General features: G+C 40.0%; 1 protein-coding gene across 2 annotated transcripts in view; it reads right to left on the bottom strand.

Annotated features, from left to right (window-relative positions):
* The window catches only part of LOC139444638 (uncharacterized), a 121,521-nt gene that overhangs the window by 84,144 nt on the left and 18,884 nt on the right, over nucleotides 1–18,493 (bottom strand). For both annotated transcript variants that reach the window (XM_071225557.1, XM_071225558.1), the window contains exon 2: nucleotides 12,696–12,782. In XM_071225557.1, coding sequence (XP_071081658.1) covers nucleotides 12,696–12,782 — 87 coding nt within the window. The remainder of the gene's footprint in view (nucleotides 1–12,695; nucleotides 12,783–18,493) is intronic.

The raw sequence follows: 18,493 nt of genomic DNA, 5'->3' as shown, positions 1-18,493 counted from the left end.
ATAATGCCCTCATATTGCTTGACAACGGGCCGTTATCACCCCATTTGTTAGGTGACGTCACGTTCAATATTGACGTCATCTGGTTTGTTCTATGACGTTTCCGTATTTGTAAAACTGGGTCAGTTACATTCGTGTTGATTGCAGTAAATGTTTCAAAACCCATATTGTTGTTTCTTTTTATTTGATAACAAATTCCATCCATTTTAGCTATAATAACGGTAACACCAATTTACAGGGCATTATCATTTGCAGAAGCCCTCGGTCTTTTCAACTGCCCTCTGTCGTCGGGCAGTTAATGGAAGACCTCGGGCTTCTGCAAATGATAATGCCCTGAAAAATGGCTTACCCTTATAATACACTGAACAGTAAAAAATGAAATTGTGACATGTATCATGGAAATGCCATGCTCCCTTACAAAAAGTGTGCTCACACTATCGACCACATGTTTGTGTGATCCAGCTGTTTCTGGCCGTGAGTGAGTGAGTGAGTGATGATGCACTGCTGTACCCATACTTCAGTTATAACACATGATGTCAACTGTTTTATAGGGGGAGGGAGGAAGGGATGGACAGTTATTTATTTGTAAAAACAATAACAATGTTGTACTGTTCTGATAAAAAGACACATTAATTTCTTTGCAATTAAATGATCCAATAACACGGCAAAACATCAGTGATACCAACATCAGCAATCGATTGTCAGTATGATCATGGATAAAAACACAAATAGTCTTTTTGTGTGAGGCAGCAAACACGAATAAAAAAAATGTATAGCTCCCTTGTAAAATATTTACCTAATTGTCAAAGGTTTTTATGTGTATTTTCACATTCACGTCTGTGTTATTCTAAGTGGCAGCTACTCTAAGACCCAAGCAAGTGGCGAGAATGTTGACCTGGCATAGTCGACAATTCTGCAACAAAGGTCCGCCACAACTCCTACATTTGCTTAGTCCGAACACGTCAAATAAAGAATGTTGACAGGCGGTGACCCACGAGTGGCAGACAGGGGGAGCTGAAGACGGAAAACACTGGACGAAACATACGGAAACTATGCGACAACTTGTCTACGACCATGAACCTATTTATCACGTCTCCATAACTAAAGAATTACACGTGTCTAAGGCCCGATATCCAGCAAGGTTACCAGGTCTCACCTCAAGACATTTAACGCTCCAAACGCAAAAGAAAATTAAGAAAAAGTATTTGCTCATTTTGGCCCCTTACAGTGAATCCCCGTTTGTCCAGACCTTGTTTATCAGGAAACCTGGATTTCCAATGACTACTGATAAAGTCAACAAACATTAATTTACGTGACATAGTGTGCTGCTCCAGTGAGCCTCTCCATCCAAACTATCTGTATAACTACCGTATTCAACATAATAACCGTCCACGGCGATAACTGCTCATATATTGGCTGGTGAACAATCCCAATTAGCACCCCTTCCGACTGATCAATGTACACAAGACTTATTTATTCATGTATAATACACACTCGTGTGTTATATGCACCCTTAATCATGTTCAATTAAATTCTGGAAAAATATATCTGTCGTATATAAACATTTCAGGCTGTCAGCATAAACCAGGAAATTTATCTTTCAACTCTGTTTTTTCCACCAAAATAATATTCTAATAAGAGCCCTCTATTTCTAATTTTGAGAGGGCCCTGGGCACTTATTACGTTGAATACGGTACCCCCTACTGACACTGGAAAATTACATGACAGTCCATATTTTCTTGTGGATTTTACAGACTTCTTACAGAAAAAACAGCCTCACCTTGTAACAATTACCAAAAATGTTTAGTTCCATCGAGGTTTGAGCTAAGTTTGTTAACTATCATATTGTCTCGGGCCCTTTGTCAATGTTTACTCTTATTAAAGTGAATATGGTAACTGTTCAAGATTTGTTGATATTGACATTTGTTAATATGGACAATTTCACTAAGAACATGCACAATGCTACTGTCTGTAAATATCTGACTATTTCTACTACATTTTTCAACTTGATAAATGTCAGACAATAATAGCAATGAGATTCTTTTCTGGTATCATGGTGAGTTTGCAGGAAATGTAAGACATCAGAAAAAGACATACTATGTGAACCTTCTGAATGATATTAAGAATTGATACCAGAACAGCAATAAACTGCTAACAAAAATTAATTTGAAGTTAAAACAGTTTCAAATCTTTGAACATCTTGAAAAAAATCATGCTGAAAATTATCCTTAATTTAAAGAAAAGAGCAAATCCCCAAACTCAAAACAGCAAGTCTCAAAATGTCACCTACACCCATGGTGCTATAATGTGGGCTTCAAGTTCATCTTTGCCCATAAAATCTGTAAGCACACAACACCTCAAAGAAAACTTTGTAACAATAGACAACTCCTTGCAAGTAGCCCAAAATAACGTGTGAAATCACACTGATCTTAGTCAAGCAAACAAAACAACAAAATGAATATCACTAACACTACACAAGTTTTCCCTTGGCTCTAAATGTAAAACCAAACACTGAAAATTGTTACAATAAATACTTCCAAGTTATCCTACGGTGTCCATTGTTTCCTCAAATGCAACACCATCTCCACCCGATAGATCAAAGCGGACTCATGTGTCACCTGCAGCAACAATCTGACCTCTACAAATTATTTGCATTCAAATCTGGAAATCGACATTCTCCGTCTCACCTTCCAGACGCCTCTTACATCATATCGAAGGGGGTTTATTTCCCATTGTCAGATTGTGAAACAGGTAAACGTGAAACCATTCTTGGCATTAGAAGGCATATTTATACTAATCGTATCTTGCCAAAAATGTCATGTAACTCAGCCCCAGTTTGCTGTGGAATTGTGGGTAAATATGTAATGAGCCTGTCAAGCAGTTGTCTCAGTATATTTTTTCGGCCCAAAAGTAAAATGTTTAATCCAAATATAAACACAAGCATTGTTTTGTATCCTGCCCACCTCCCCCCTTGAGTAATTCCTACATATCGCAGACTTAGACTAATCCAGGTATCAACTCCACCCTTCTCCATTCAGGGCTGGCAGGTGCTTTTCTATACTTGCTTATTTAGTCAACTGATAAACAAACAGAAACATTTCACCCTACCATATTTGACGTAATAAGCGACCAGGGCGCTCTCAAAATTCGAAATAGGGGGCTCTTATTAGAATATTATTTTGGTGAAAAAAAAACAGAATTGAAAGATCGTAAATTTCGTGGTTTATGCTGACAGCCTGAAATGTTTACATATGACAGATATACTTTTACAGAATTTAATTGCCCATACTTAAGGGTGCACATAACACACGAGTGCATATTATACATGAATAAATAAGTCTTGTGTACATTGATCAATCGGAAGGGGTGCTAATTGGGATTGTTCATTAACCAATATATTAGCAAATATCGCTGTGGGCGCTTATTAGAGCTGGGAGCTTATTACGTCAAATATGGTATATAAAAAGTCTTTATTTTTCATCCCTGTATCTGGTTACAAACTACAGTATTAAGAAGACCATCCACTGCAGGTCGGTAAGAAATTTTCTTACTTAAAATTTGTTAACTCATTTCTTTGCAATTTCATTTTGTTAACCAGCAACCATATATTTTGGGATCAAATCTGTAAGTGGAAATAAGCCATAGATACAAGATAAAACAGAACTATCTGATGTTATATGGGTGAGTTGGGTTTAACGCCATTGTGAAAAGTGTTTCAGTAAGATCATGGCATGTCAGTTTACATTCGGGAAAAAGTCCTAAGTGATGCAGGTCTCAGACATTTACCACTTTGGTGAAACCGACGAGCAATGGTATGGCAGGGAGAAACGGGATTCGAACGCGATCATAGGGTTCTGGCATGCCCAAAGGATGCAGCTCTGCATAGTGAATTGTGGCACCTAAGACTACTGGGCCAACTGTGCCCCCTTGGTTATTTGAACCTTACATCAGTGAGTGGATGTAGTTTTACACTGCTTCAATCAGCATTGTAGCTACATACATGGTGCCACATGCAGAAATGCTCTCGTGGGTTACAAACCTGGGGTTAGGCCTCCAGAATCCCCATGAAAAACAGATATTGGCCATTGTAGAATTGTTCTGCCCAAGAATCCCATGGGAAGACAAGAATTGGATACTGGGGACCTTCCCTCTCCAAGAATCCCAGGGGAGACAAGTATTAAATACTTCGAATCTTCCCTGTCCAAGAATCCCATGGGAGACAAGTATTGAATACTTCGGATCTTCCCTGTCCAAGAATCCGACGGGAGTCAAGTATTGGATACTGGGAATCTTCCCTCTCCAAGAATCCCACGAGAGACAAGTATTGGATACTGGGGATCTTCCCTGTCCAAGAATCCCACGGGAGACAAGCATTGGATACTGGGGATCTTCCCTGCCCAAGAATCCCATTGGAGACAAGTATTGGATACTGAGGATCTTCCCTGCCCAAGAATCCCATGGGAGACAAGCATGGGGAACCGATTTTCCCTGCCCAAGAATCCCACGGGAGACAAGTATTGAATACTGGGGATCTTCCCTGCCCAAGAATCCCATGGGAGACAAGCATGGAGAACTGATCTTCCCTGCCCAAGAATCCCACGGGAGACAAGTATTGAATACTAGGGATCTTCCCTGCTAAAAAATTCCATGGGAGACAAGTTTGAGGTTGTGGGGATCTCCTTGGCTCCACAATCCCACAGGAGACGAGCATGGGGTAGGGGCTACCTTCCCTGCCCCTTCACTGTGACTGAATGACCGTAATCCAGATGCTACAAAAGTCTGTGTCACCCATACTGTCATAAAGAGTCTGGGGCGCCAAGACATTCAACAACACCGCCAACTGTACCTGATGCGGACAACGAAAGCAATCCCCATCCCAATACAATCCATCTATTTATTACGCTATGCATTGATTTAACACCTCATAAACCAGGAGAATCACCTGATGTTAACAGCTCCAAGGCTGACAGTACTGAGATGATGCAACACCTTTCTTTCAATAAGTCTATAAATTTGTGTGGATTCTAGGAAGTTACAATCCGATACAAGGGAGCAATGCATGAATGTACAATGATTCCACTGTGGATGTTCGGCCATCTGTTGTGACTGTATTCACACTTAAGGCAATCACCCAGCTTATTCAATAGGCCTGCTATATACATATTCACCGGATAATATACACCGCCTTCGCTAGACCTTGAAGTTGATCGTCTGACAGATACATCAGGGGTGGTACGTGTTTGCCGAAGGGATTCTTTTTTAATACCCGATACAGCACATTTTGATGAAAGGAGGGATTTCAGACAGCGTCTTAGGTTAGACTGGGGCTCTCTATGTATATAAATATGTCGACAAAGCTTCCACTTTGTGATTTTAAGAATTTGCAATAAAACTAATTCAGTTACAATTTCGTTCTTGCTTGTTTGTTTGTTGTCTAATGCTGCACTCTGCAATATTCCACCAATTAGATGTAAATAACTAAGTCTGGACCAGATAATCCAGTGATTGATATTATGAGCAGTGATAGACACCATCGGGGTGAACTGATACGCAGTAACAAATGTCACCGACTCTGACCGCCTGATCCATATGGGTGCCTAGAACCAGAGTTTGAAATAATTTTAAAACCCAACAAGACAGAGGGGGATGTGACCCATACGTGTTGCCTGCTCATCTTCACAGGTACCTGCCTGCATTCACCCATTATTAATATTGAAAAGATGGGAAAAATTAGAGACAAAATCTCGTGTTGATTCAGTTTAAATAATGCAAACAATTACTTGAGAATCTATGAGGAGTTATAATAAAAATGAATATGTAGTAGTCTTAAATGTATGTGCCAGACAGTCGAGCAGGTGGAGGAAAATTTCATGCAGCCTGACAGAAAAGTTACCAGCCACGGCCGGCGGGCAAACAGTTATTTCAGACTCTGCCTGCAACGACCAGCAGAAACCCACGAGCAATGGTATGGCAGGGAGAAACGGGATTCGAACGCGATCATAGGGTTCTGGCATGCCCATAGGATGCAGCTCTGCACAGTGAATTGTTGCACCTAAGACTACTGGGTCAACTGGGCCCTCTTGGTTATTTGAACCTTACATCAGTGAGTGGATGTAGTTTTACACTGCTTCAATCAGCATTGCAGCTACATACATGGTGCCACATGCAGAAATGGTCTGGTGTGGAACCAACCTGGGGTTAGGCCTCCAGAATCTCCAAGAAAAACAGATATCGGCCATTGTAGAATTGTTCTGCCCAAGAATCCCACGGGAGATAAGTATTGGATACTGGGGATCTTCCCTGTCCAAGAACCCCACGGGAGACAAGTATTGGATACTGGGGATCTTCCCTGTCCAAGAATCCCACCCAGACAGTGGGGCAGGTGGAGGAAAATTTCATGCAGCCCGACAGAAAAGTTACCAGCCACGGCCGGCGGGCAAACAGTTATTTCAGACACTGCCTGTAATGACCAGCAGAGGTCGCTGGGGAGCAGTTCTAACCAGGCCTCAAAGTTTAAATTTCTACCAAGTAGCCATATGGCTACAAGTATTTTTTTCCGGGTAGCCAGTGTTAAAATCAACAAGACAAGCCAATATTGTAGGTAGGCTTTTATCAGATAACTATTATATCTACAAGTCATAGCACTAGTCTTGGAATTGTATATTAGTGGAAACTGTACTTGAGTTATATTTTTGTGTCTCGAACAATGATGCAATTTATGTTACTGGGTAACACAGGTATATCCTTTCTCATCCAATATACTATCAACTAAAATAAAATACTAATTGCATTAATAAATTATGTATTTCGGTTCATTGTTGACTTTAGGAGGAATAATTTGCAAGTACAATTAGTAGCAGACATGTTTATTTTCTGTCTACATATGTGAGGCAATAGAAGTTAGTCGCCACGTGATATTATTTTTCAAGGTAGTCATTTGGCTACCTCAGAATTTTAGACAGTAGACAAATTGAAATTTAGGTCGCATTTGCGACTATTTTAGTCGTAATTTTAAGGCCTGTTAACCTTGATTCCCTATGGGGTAATTTCATTACAAAATTTGAACTTTGATTTGTTGATTTTGAATAGAATTGTCATTTGCAGTTGTTGGTGGTTGGAGTGTACAAACACAATCATTAGCAACAATGCGTATCTTTGTGCATATACTCCATCCACAGTGTTAATATATAACGTAAACGCCAGAGAACAGTCGGTCTCAATCATCTAAAACATGATAGTAATGTTAGAAGTGTGTGTGATAAATCTGAATATACATGACTACCATTAAACATATGATCATAGACACTGCAACCAAATATCTCACTTTACTACAAATTGATTCAATATAACCATTAGCATGGCAGTAAAATCACACATCTGTTACAGCAATGTGACAGCAATCTTGGTTCAGATGGACCCAGAAAATTGACATCAAGCCTTTCATATAGTGCACATCATATTACTGGATGTATTCCTACATGTGGATTAATAATTGAGTGATAGAACACAAATAAATCCACTGCATAATTTTTTTATGACATAATAAATTGATAAACTACACCTAAGTTTAAAGGACATTTTTCTTTGGAGTTACACATTATTAAAAAATTTAATATCCTTCAGTTCAAGATACAAACAGAACTATACTGTTCAATGGTGAAAGTAGTCCATTGGCTGAACAGACCTATGCACAGGTGTGTGTGTGTGTCGGGATTACTCACTGTAGAAAGCGCCCTCTGGTGTCTGAATATTGTCAGTGTCATAGAGTCAGATGTTTATTCAACATGTCCAATGCAACAACAGAACTAATTCAGTCAAAAACTATTAATATTTTATTTATACTTAAAATACCAAAATCGCTATATTAGTTGTTGAAATATTTTTAACATAATCACAATGATGTGTGGATACTCTCAACACCTGTCAAAACGAGCATGTATGTATTATTGTTATTGTTTTGATGATATAAGGCATTCATCACCACGATCAAATGATGGATGATAAATGATTACATATTATTGATTATAGATTTAGGTATAAACATCTCTTTCACTGAGCCTTCAAATCCTGAACAGAAATGTATTTCCAGACTCAATATATAATGTTATGAGTTAAGCAAGGTCAGGAAGCAGGTATAGCTTGTTTGTTTGTTGCTTAACGCTGCACTCAGCAATATTCCAGCTATATGACGGCGGTCTGGAAATTATCAAGTTTGGACCAGACAATCCAGTGACTGACATCATGAGCATCGAATCTACGCAATTGGGATCGATGACATGCATCAACCAAGTCAGCGAGTCTGACCACACGATCCAGTTAGTCACCTCATACGACAAGCATAGTCGCCTTTTATGGCAAGGATGGGTTGCTGAGGACCTATTCTCTCCCAGATCTTCACGGGTCGGAAGCTGGTATAGCAATAGTTATAGTAAAAACAAAATTTCTACAAAATATATATTTACACTTTATAAGACATAAAAGTAAAAGTAACAGGCAAATAATATTTTGCTTGGGGCCTGATGTGATTTAAAATATAAGATACTGGGATCATCCAGACTGTTACCATTTTATCACTGAATTCTACAAAATCACAAGAAAAAGTCACTTTAGGAAGAGCAAAATATATTTCATGTTTCATTATGTAGGGTCTTCTACATTTCTGATGTTTGCATAATTAGCGTGTGTCTGCATGATACGCCGATAGTGCTATCTGTTGACCACTCTGCTCACAGATGGACTCAAGGTAAGCACATCTGTGAGGTCAAGCCCTCAGAGCAAACCCACAGGTTGGCCAAGTCCACCTGGTCCAGTCATGCTCTCTCAAACGTAGCCCAAAACTACAGGCCTAGCAATATGGTCGCAACAAAATATGTCAACGCCAGTACAAGATTTCTCAAGTCAATGCTGATATAAGATTTCTCGAGATAATGCCAATACAAGATTTCTCGAGTAAACGCCAATACAAGATTTATGGAGACAACGCCAGTACAAGATTTCTAGAGACAACACCAGTACAAGATTTCTAGAGTCAACGCCAGAACAAGATTTATGGAGACAACGCCAGAACAAGATTTATGGAGACAACGCCAGTACAAGATTTCTAGAGACAACGCCAGAACAAGATTTATGGAGACAACGCCAGTACAAGATTTCTAGAGACAACGCCAGAACAAGATTTATGGAGACAACGCCAATACAAGATTTCTAGAGACAACGCCTGAACAAGATTTATGGAGGCAACGCCAATACAAGATTTCTAAAGACAACGCCAATACAAGATTTCTCGAGTCAATGCCAGTACAAACTTTCTCGTATCAAGTTCAGTGCCAGACTAGAAATCTTGAACAGGCAGGGAAACAAAATGTACCATCCTTTAACATCTTATAGTCACCGGTACTATGAGCTACATGTGTCACTAGCAGAGTGTACAGGATTTTACAACAAGAATGTGCTTTTACTCCACATCATCGAGATGCACAAAAAAACTTTCAGTTTCTAAAATCCTATACAACCAGTGACTGAGACATCTATTGAATTTATCATTACGAGTTTCCGCTCACAAAGACTAATGCACGGGTTTTTATAAGACAGTGATTGGCCAGTCAAGTAGCCAGATATCAAACACCTATGTGCTGCAGCCTGCCTGCCTCTGCCAGCTGAGGCCAGCTGAGGCCTGAGTATTCGGTCTATAAAGTCTGCTCCACATACTAAGCCCATCTCACTGGGTCATAAGAAAAACAGTTCAAAGGGAGCACCGACATACCTGCACCCATCTTCCATGCTGGTGACACTCCCAAGTCAAGTGTGAACACAGCACGGAGATGTCCTTTGTTCGAGATCAGATGGGTGATACAATGTGTTTGCAAAAGAGAATCTTAGACTTCAGACAATGTTAATGTTGTTTCTAGGGTGTCTAAGCCGATGGTGACTTTCAGCACTTGTCAGTTGCTGTTTTCCGAGTTCAGCTGTTTACTTACAAGCTGTGTTCAAATAAGGATTGAAGCCATTAAGGCTTGAACACACACAGATCTAGTTCCCCTATTTTTTAATTTTGGTAGTCTGAATAAAACCATCCATTTTAATCCTGTTATATCTGCTTAATAACACCAACAGACCTTTGTTGTTTAAAATCACACTCAGCAATATTCCAGCTATATGACGGCGATATGTAAATAATCCAGTCTGAACCAGACAATCCAGTGATTGATGTCATGAGCACTGATCTACGCAAAAGAGATACAATGACATGTGAGTGAGTGAGTGAGTGCATGTTTTTACACCACTTTTAGCAATATTCCAGCAATATTAATGGGCTTCACACATTGTACCGATGTGGAGAATCAAACCTGGGTCTTCATATGACAAGCGAACGCTTTAACCAATAGGCTACCCCACCACCCCCTTTTCCAGCAATGACAACATTCTTTGATTAATTGAAGCATGTCACATTGCCCTGAAAAAATACAGTGGCTGGTTAAAAGGGTCATCTCATCATACGTAGACCACCACTTAGTCTGTGAAAACATTTCATTGAACTAATTGTAATTCTTTTCTTCAAAAATCTTTCTGCTTCTTGGGCCCAAGACCCGGGTTCGATTCCCGACATGGGTACAATGTGTGAAGCCCATTTCTGGTTTCCTCCGCCTTGATATTGCTGGAATATTGCTTCTGCTGTAGACCTGGTTCAGTTTGATCTAGACTTGCCTAGGCTTTTAGAAAAAAATTGTGGTGGGCTTTCCATGATAAGTGATTCAAAATATATCGGGTCTACTGATGCTACGGTTTGGTATCTTTTCAAACAAACAGGGATTACTGATATTTCATGAATGTTTAAAAACAAGCAGGGGTGAAATTGATACTTGGTGAACATTTCAAACAAAACATGGCTTATTGATGCTGATATTTGGTAAATATTTAAAAACAAACAGGACTTGCTGAAAATGATATGTGTCGAACATTTCAAAACTAACTTGGCTTACTTATACTGATATTCGGTGAATGTTACAAAACAAATACGACATTAATAGTGGATATGATCTTTGGAGTGAGTGAGTGAGTGAGTGAGTGAGTAAGTGAGCGAGTCTACGCTAGTTAAACTAGAGATGAGCATGACAACAATCGTCAATCCACACCACCGATACGATGACAACCAACGATGACAACCATCCATGTCTCAGTTTCAGCTGCTCTTACCTCAAGCATGAGGTATTGGTGACCTATTCCATCCCATAATCCGACACAGTTTAAGTGACTAAGAGGCTAAAGGTCTACAGCAATAAAATTTGAATGTTTGAAGGCTTGCAAAGTGACAAGTGCCCGTGTGGGAAGAGAGAAGGCTGGTGTGATGACCCGATGGATACACCACTATGTGACTCACGACCAGGCGAGTAGGTATATCATGTCACGCTGGAGCAGCTGGTCACAACGTTTATAGTCTCAGCCAGGACAGGCTTCGAGCAATGTCACCCAGATTACGGCATTAAATGAATGGGATCAGCACACAGTCAGCTATCTCTGGATAACTTTTGTTTGTTTGTTGGTTTGTTGTTTAACGCCGCACTCAGCAATATTCCAGCTATATGACGGCGGTCTGTAAAATAATCGAGTCTGGACCAGATAATCCAGTGATTGACATCATGAGCATCGATCCACGCAATTGGGATTGATGACATGTATCAACCAAGTCAGCGAGCTTGACCACCCGATCCCGTTAGTTGTCTCTTACGACAAACATAGTCACCTTTTACGGCAAGCATGGGTTGCTGAAGACCTATTCTACCCCGGATCTTCATGGGAGCACATGTTGTAGCAGCAGATTCTGAACAAAATTTAAACAAGTAAAACTGACGAAACTATTTATCATTATGCAAAATTATAGAGAATATATCAACCATAACATGGTTTTAGTCAGAGAAATGAGTTGAATGTGTAGATTCTACTTCCAGAATCAACAGATTGTGGTGATGGTGATTTCACCATTATACAGCTCATGCTCTTAGTGTTTAAATGGTGCAAGTTAGGAGCACTTCAGCCAATTTACAGCCTGAAATCACTTTTTAAACATCAGGGAGCAGTGGAGTTTAATGTATCATATCCTAATTCCACAAGTGAGGAGGTGGGGAATTAACAGGTCTGACAATACTCCATCAAACAAAAGCATCTTTGTGAAGGATTTTGGGGGAGGTGGGGTAGTCTGGTGGTTAAAGCAGTCACTCGTCAAGCTGAAAGGCTGAGTTCTATTCCCCATATGGGTACAATGTGTGAAGCCCATTTCAGTGAGTGAGTGAGTTGGGTTTAACGCTGCTTTTAAGAGTATTCCAATTATATCACGGCATGTCAGCTTAATGTGGGAGGAAAGCTTGAAGTGATGCAGGTCTCAGACATTTACCCACAAGCACAAGTATTGTGCTGACAAACCTAGAAACATAATCGGGGTGAACTGGGATTCAAACCCACAATCATAGGTTTCTGGCGTGCCCAAGGACACAGCTCTGCACAGCAAATTGTGGCGCTTTAGACGACTTGGCACCCTGTGCCCCCCGAAGCCCATTTCAGGCATCCCCGAAGAGTGAGATAGTTTACTTTCACACCAACAGTAACTCAGCTATATCACAGCCTGTCACTTTGGTGAACCCACAACATGGACACAGCTCACCACAGATGAGTAGATGAAGAATGGTACATGATTGCTGATTTACCTTGAGCGACATTTCCTTGATGACTTTATCGAAGTCCTCATCATTGCAGGACGACAGCTGCGACACTGGTACAACCTCTGCCGTCATCTGGAAACATAAAAAACAAAACACTCAAAACAAAGGCTCCAGTTATCTGTATGTACATGGCTGGATGTGGAAGTAGTTTGTTTGTTTGTAGTTGGCAACTACTGATGCCAAAAACTGACCGCGTATGATGTAACTGAAATATTCAAGGGCACGTAACTCTCCGATCCCCATGATCACTACACCATGAGTGCAGAACATCTGCATAACTTACTCAAAACAAGTCAACATTAGAGTTTGAAAAAAATAAACAAATTGATTGTTTAGGATTTTACAGACAACATGTTAGTCTAGTCATCACTGTTAAGGCAGGACACAAGGCAACTGGGAATAATGGTCACACAGTATTTGAACAAGTCTGGAAGATCATGAGCTCCATTCTGAGACTTCAGCCACTAATTCTGAATCTAGCAAAATTATTTTCAGTCTTGTAACCTAATAAATGTCCATATAAAAATGTTCTGAAATGTTTGCACATAGAGACAACCTCGTGCATGAACTGCATTCAGGTTTGAATAATGTAAGAAAAATTGACGGACTAAATCTCACTCAGAAAGAAATGACTGTCTTCAACCATCACAAACTTAATTCACATTGTACCTTGTTTTCTTATTGCTTATACTTCATATATGACGGCAGCCTGGAAATAATCAAAACTGGACCAGACAACCAGTGGTTGATATCATGAGCACTGGTCCTATGACGACCAAACAACCGAGTCAGTGAGCCTTACCATCCCATCCATTTTGTGGCCTCTTAGAACTAGCATAGGTACTGGGGACCTATTGTTGAGCCAGAATGTTGACAGGGACGTGGTACCTCGACCACTTCATTTCAAAACAAGTAATATCTCTTTCAATTGTATTGATACACCTCTACTTATCACTAACTCAAGATAAACTGAAATGACAAAAAGTTATACATCCCCTAAACCCCTTCAGATAACAAACCTGATCATTCTCAACAAATATCCTGCTTGCTTAAAAGTACACCACAGTATTCCTTCATGGATCAACTTATTTTTGACAAGTTAACAGGCAACAATATTGAGGCATGACGACCTGCATGTTGACAGTGCAGAGTGACACATCGCTCCATCAGACAGGTGCAGCTCTCTCCTGAAACACTCACTACTGATGCAGTTATGGGGAAACATTCATAAGTAATTTCGTATTAAACCAGGTTGAGTTCAGATTCATGGAGATTCTCAGATCAGTGGAGATCCCAGATCCATGGTAGGTCACCGATCCATGGTGAGTCTCAGATCCATTGTCAGTCTCAGATCCATGGTGAGTTTCAGATGCATGGAGATTCTCAGATCTATGGTGAGTCACTGATCTTTGGTGAGTCTCAGATCCATGGTGAGTCTCAGATTCATGGTGAGTCTCAGACCCAAGGTGAGTCTCAGATTCATGGTGAGTCTCAGATCCATGGAGATTCTCAGATCTATGGTGAGTCACGATCTTTGGTGAGTCTCAAATCCATTGTGAGTTTCAGATCCATGTAGATTCTCAGATGTATGGTAGGTTTCAGATCTGTGAAGATTCTCAGATCTATGGTAGGTCTCAGATCTGTGAAGATTCTCAGATCTATGGTAGGTCTCAGATCTGTGAAGATTCTCAGATCTATGGTAGGTCTCAGATCTGTGAAGATTCTCAGATCTATAGTAGGTCTCAGATCTGTGAAGATTCTCAGATCTATAGTAGGTCTCAGATGCATGGAGAGTCTCAGATGCTTGGAGATTTTCAGATCTATTGTGACTCTTCAAAGTTGGCTACTCATTGGTGTAAAATACCCAATAGACTGGACCCAAGGGAGTAAAAATACAATGAATACCCAAAGAAAACTATCAATACCCAATGTGAATGATAACATGGGAAATACTCAAATGGCTGAAACAAATTTCTGAAGCCCTGATAAAGCATAGCAGATACACCAGTCATAGTCCAGTGGTTTATCTGGACCTGCTCAGAGGCAGGTATTCGACCCCAATTCCTCAGTAAATGTCAGTCAAAATTCCCCAAAAGGAATTAAAAATTCCCAATTCAATATAATATAGTTATATCCAATGTTATGACTTTTTAAAGATAACTTGTTTATCACTGAGTGAGTGAGTGAGTGAGTGAGGTTTTATGCTACTTTTAGCAATATTCCAGCAATATCACGGCAGGGGACACCAGAAATGCCCTTCGTACATTGTACCCATGTCGGGAATCGAACCTGGGTCTTTGGCGTGACAAGTGAACGCTTTAACCACTATTCTACCTGACCACCCCTTATAAAGATGAAGAGGCTTTTAAGCTTCGTCTTACATTATTGCACTGAATGCAATATTAAATACCTCAATATGTAGAAAAATAAGAACTTTAACTAAATCAAAATAATTTTTTTTTGTCTCAATTCGACTGCCAAGAGCAGTTAGTTTAGAATCCAAGATAAATTTATCTAATGCTGAGATCGTGTTGTTGAGCAAGCCCCTGAAAATAAAAAATTTCGTAACTCCCATCCACATCAATCATGATGACTGTCTGCATGTCGGGTGACAATAACATCAAGTCCTCCATGCTTAAAGTCAAAATACCATATCTAATAGAGCCGGCTAATAAAAAGTTGTGTTAACTGACAGGTTAATTGGTTAATTTACGTTCTTATAGACAAATCCTTACAGGTAAGCCATGGAGCTTCCACAGTAAACGGGCCTGCCTCGTCTGAGCAAACACTCCGAGCACATTCCACACTTGGCTTAATAGCCTGTGAAAACACTGATAATGTTGAAGGGTGAATAGCAGTGTACAGACATACACTTTCATATTTGCAGTTGACAGATAGGTCGGCGGTTTTTGTGCAAAGTAAAACTGTTGGGGCTGTCCAAGTCTTTCTAGCAGGTAAATAGTATTTGAACAACACCTTGGACGTGTGCACTTTAAGATTGAACATGCAGGTTGCTGAGTAAGGGGTTTGGTTCACTGTAACCCATTGCATGGGTTCTCACAAGGTTATAGGACGTGTGTTCGTGTATGTCTGCTCGTGTTTGGCCCGTGACTAGCAGAAATAGCACATGAATACGAACGGATAAAACTTGAAGGTAGATCATTTGCAAAAGAATGGTTGATTCATAAGGTGAGGTTTCTGGAAACACAAGCATGTTTTTTGTTGCCTTATGTAACATACACATTCAAAGTTGAGTGTGCATAACACAAAATGAACTTTGAAAATAACGTGAATTTTCCATAAATGGCAATCACTATTCTGTTGGAAAGTCTTCTGGGAAATAATGAAACTGAGAAATAGTGACAGGAAATGTAAAATGAATTCTTCAAATAGTCCTGAGACATGTCTTGAAGGACATTTCAAGGTGAAAATGGTTCAATATCTCATGAGCGGGTCCAAAGTTCTATTCCAGGTATTTCACGGCAGGTGACGCGAGAATGGGATTCACATGCAACCATGTAGGATGTAGGTGAGAAAGGTCCCCGACACTCTATTGTCTTTTAACTAAATTGGATCAGGTGGTCATGTTACTTGGTTGATTATGTGCCATCGTACACTCTGACAATGCTGGTGTCAATTTCCGTTTGACCCAGACTCGATATCAACCGTGATAGAGGTGCAATATTGCTGAGTGCGCTTCAAACAACAATTTCTTCACAGGATTATCAGGTTGACAAAAAATATATTTCTATTTGAATGTACTATCAAGGATACCTCATGGTCATGAACACCACTTTAAAAGTTAAAATACACCCTGTAACGTCCTATAGCAGAGGCTGCCAAAGCCAGTCTTTGCATTCATGGTGTAATCTTTGACAATCTCTCAATCCATGACATATAATTCCTGTCACAATCTGTCAAAACCCACAAGTCAAGAACAAATTGACGAAATGTTGACAGACAGAAAAAACATTATCCACTGATCTCGAAGTGTCACATTTGACACAAAAGAGCAAAAGCAAACGCACTTTGATGAAGGTTTGAAACCCAGATCTGAGAGGAGATTTACAACCATCAGGATGAGGATTACGTGGCTCAAGTCTGGTTGACTTCCACCAACTTCCCCAACACCAACAAACATACCACGGAGCTCCTTCAACAAGACAAGTCAGACTTGTTTGGTTGATATTAGTTGTCAGGAAAATGCTATTGTGAATCTGACATGATCTTCCCCAAGATATGGATGTTATTTTCTGTTGTTGGTTGTGTTCAAGAGAATAATATCTGATTATTGACAAAGAGGTATTTCTTCTGACTGATCATGTTTATAATTTCAGTTGTTGATAAATTGTGAGTTGTTTAACATGTTTAAATTCAGAACTGATGTTTTCCTGTCAGTGAAGAAAAGACAAGTGTTGATTCTAGTTTAGCCCTTCAACCTATCAGTGCGGGAGTGAGTGAATGTGTGAGTGAGTTGGGCTTCACACAGCTTTGAACAGTATTCCAGTTATATCACGGCAGGTCAGCTTATGTGGGAGGAAACCAGAGGTGATGCAGGTCTCAGACATTTACCACTTTGGTGAAACCCATGAGCACAGGTATGGTGCTGACAAACCTAGAAACATAATCGCGCAAATCTGGGATTCGAAGCCATGACCACACGTTTGTAGCAGATCAAAGGAATGCAGCTCTGCACAGAAAACAACTGTGCCTTAGACAACTGGACCACCCGTTCTTACCCACTCACAAAAATTTAGAAGATTTTAAAAAAAGAAGACAACCATTTTCCAAAACAATGCTGATCTTGGTTCACTGACATTCTTGAATGAAGTCCACAATCTGACTGTGGTACCTGACAAAGATATTTTGACACAATTGTCATGTCTTTTTCTAAATAATATGAGACATAAAATTCTTTCAACCACCATTTCATATGTCAAATGACTTGAACCTTTTTCTAAGTGAAACCTGCTTCCTGTGTCTGAGACTGAATTGGTTCTAAGCCTCACAACACAACTCCTAACAGCAACACTTTAGTCTCTACAATCTTATCTTGGAGAGTAATAGGGTGTCATGCAGTGACAAGGAGCTTGCTTTGTAGCAAGTCATCCTGCTTCTTTCTGTAATACACATACTGGCAAGTTGAACATGTTGACAAATATTCTTGTAATAAGTGCATGTTTTGTTTATGACAAGAGATTAATTTGTGTTTGACATCTTGCATCATCTGATGCAGTGAGGTCATAATTTTTGCATCATTACTGACCTTGACACAGCAATGTCCTGATGCCACTCTCTGAAATGAAGATTAGCCAGAGACGGACATTGTAAGGGTGACAGTTAGTTGTCTTCAGTGCAGTGGACAGTGGAACTTGTCAACCAGAGCTTGCGTCTGAACTAAGGGCAATGGCAATGACTGTGCAGAGTTACATCCCTTAGATGCCAAAATCTATTCGTTTAAATCCCCCAATTGTTTTCCAGGTGTAAGTTACCTGTCCAAATCCCTGCAATATGGTGTGCATGGTTTAAGAAGACACCAACTTGACTCAGGCTTTCAAAACCAAATTTGTCACCTCAAATTTTTTGATATAGTATTAGCAGTAACAGTAGGCCTTTTATACAGCACATATTTCCACACCACACAGGGGCATGCTCAAAGTGCTATTATTACCCCGGTCACTGGATCAGTTTGCACTCAACAATCATTCACAGCTCCCTGGGGATCACCCAACCGAAGCTGACTGTTAGGTGCTAGAGTGAGTGAGTTGGGTTTAATACCGCTT

This window comes from Haliotis cracherodii, unplaced genomic scaffold, assembly GCF_022045235.1.
Source record: "Haliotis cracherodii isolate W230 unplaced genomic scaffold, xgHalCrac1.p SCAF_6, whole genome shotgun sequence".
In the NCBI taxonomy this organism is placed as follows: Eukaryota; Metazoa; Mollusca; class Gastropoda; order Lepetellida; family Haliotidae; genus Haliotis; species Haliotis cracherodii.
Note: the sequence above shows the minus strand (reverse complement) of the source record. Positions and strands in the feature narration are given on the sequence as shown.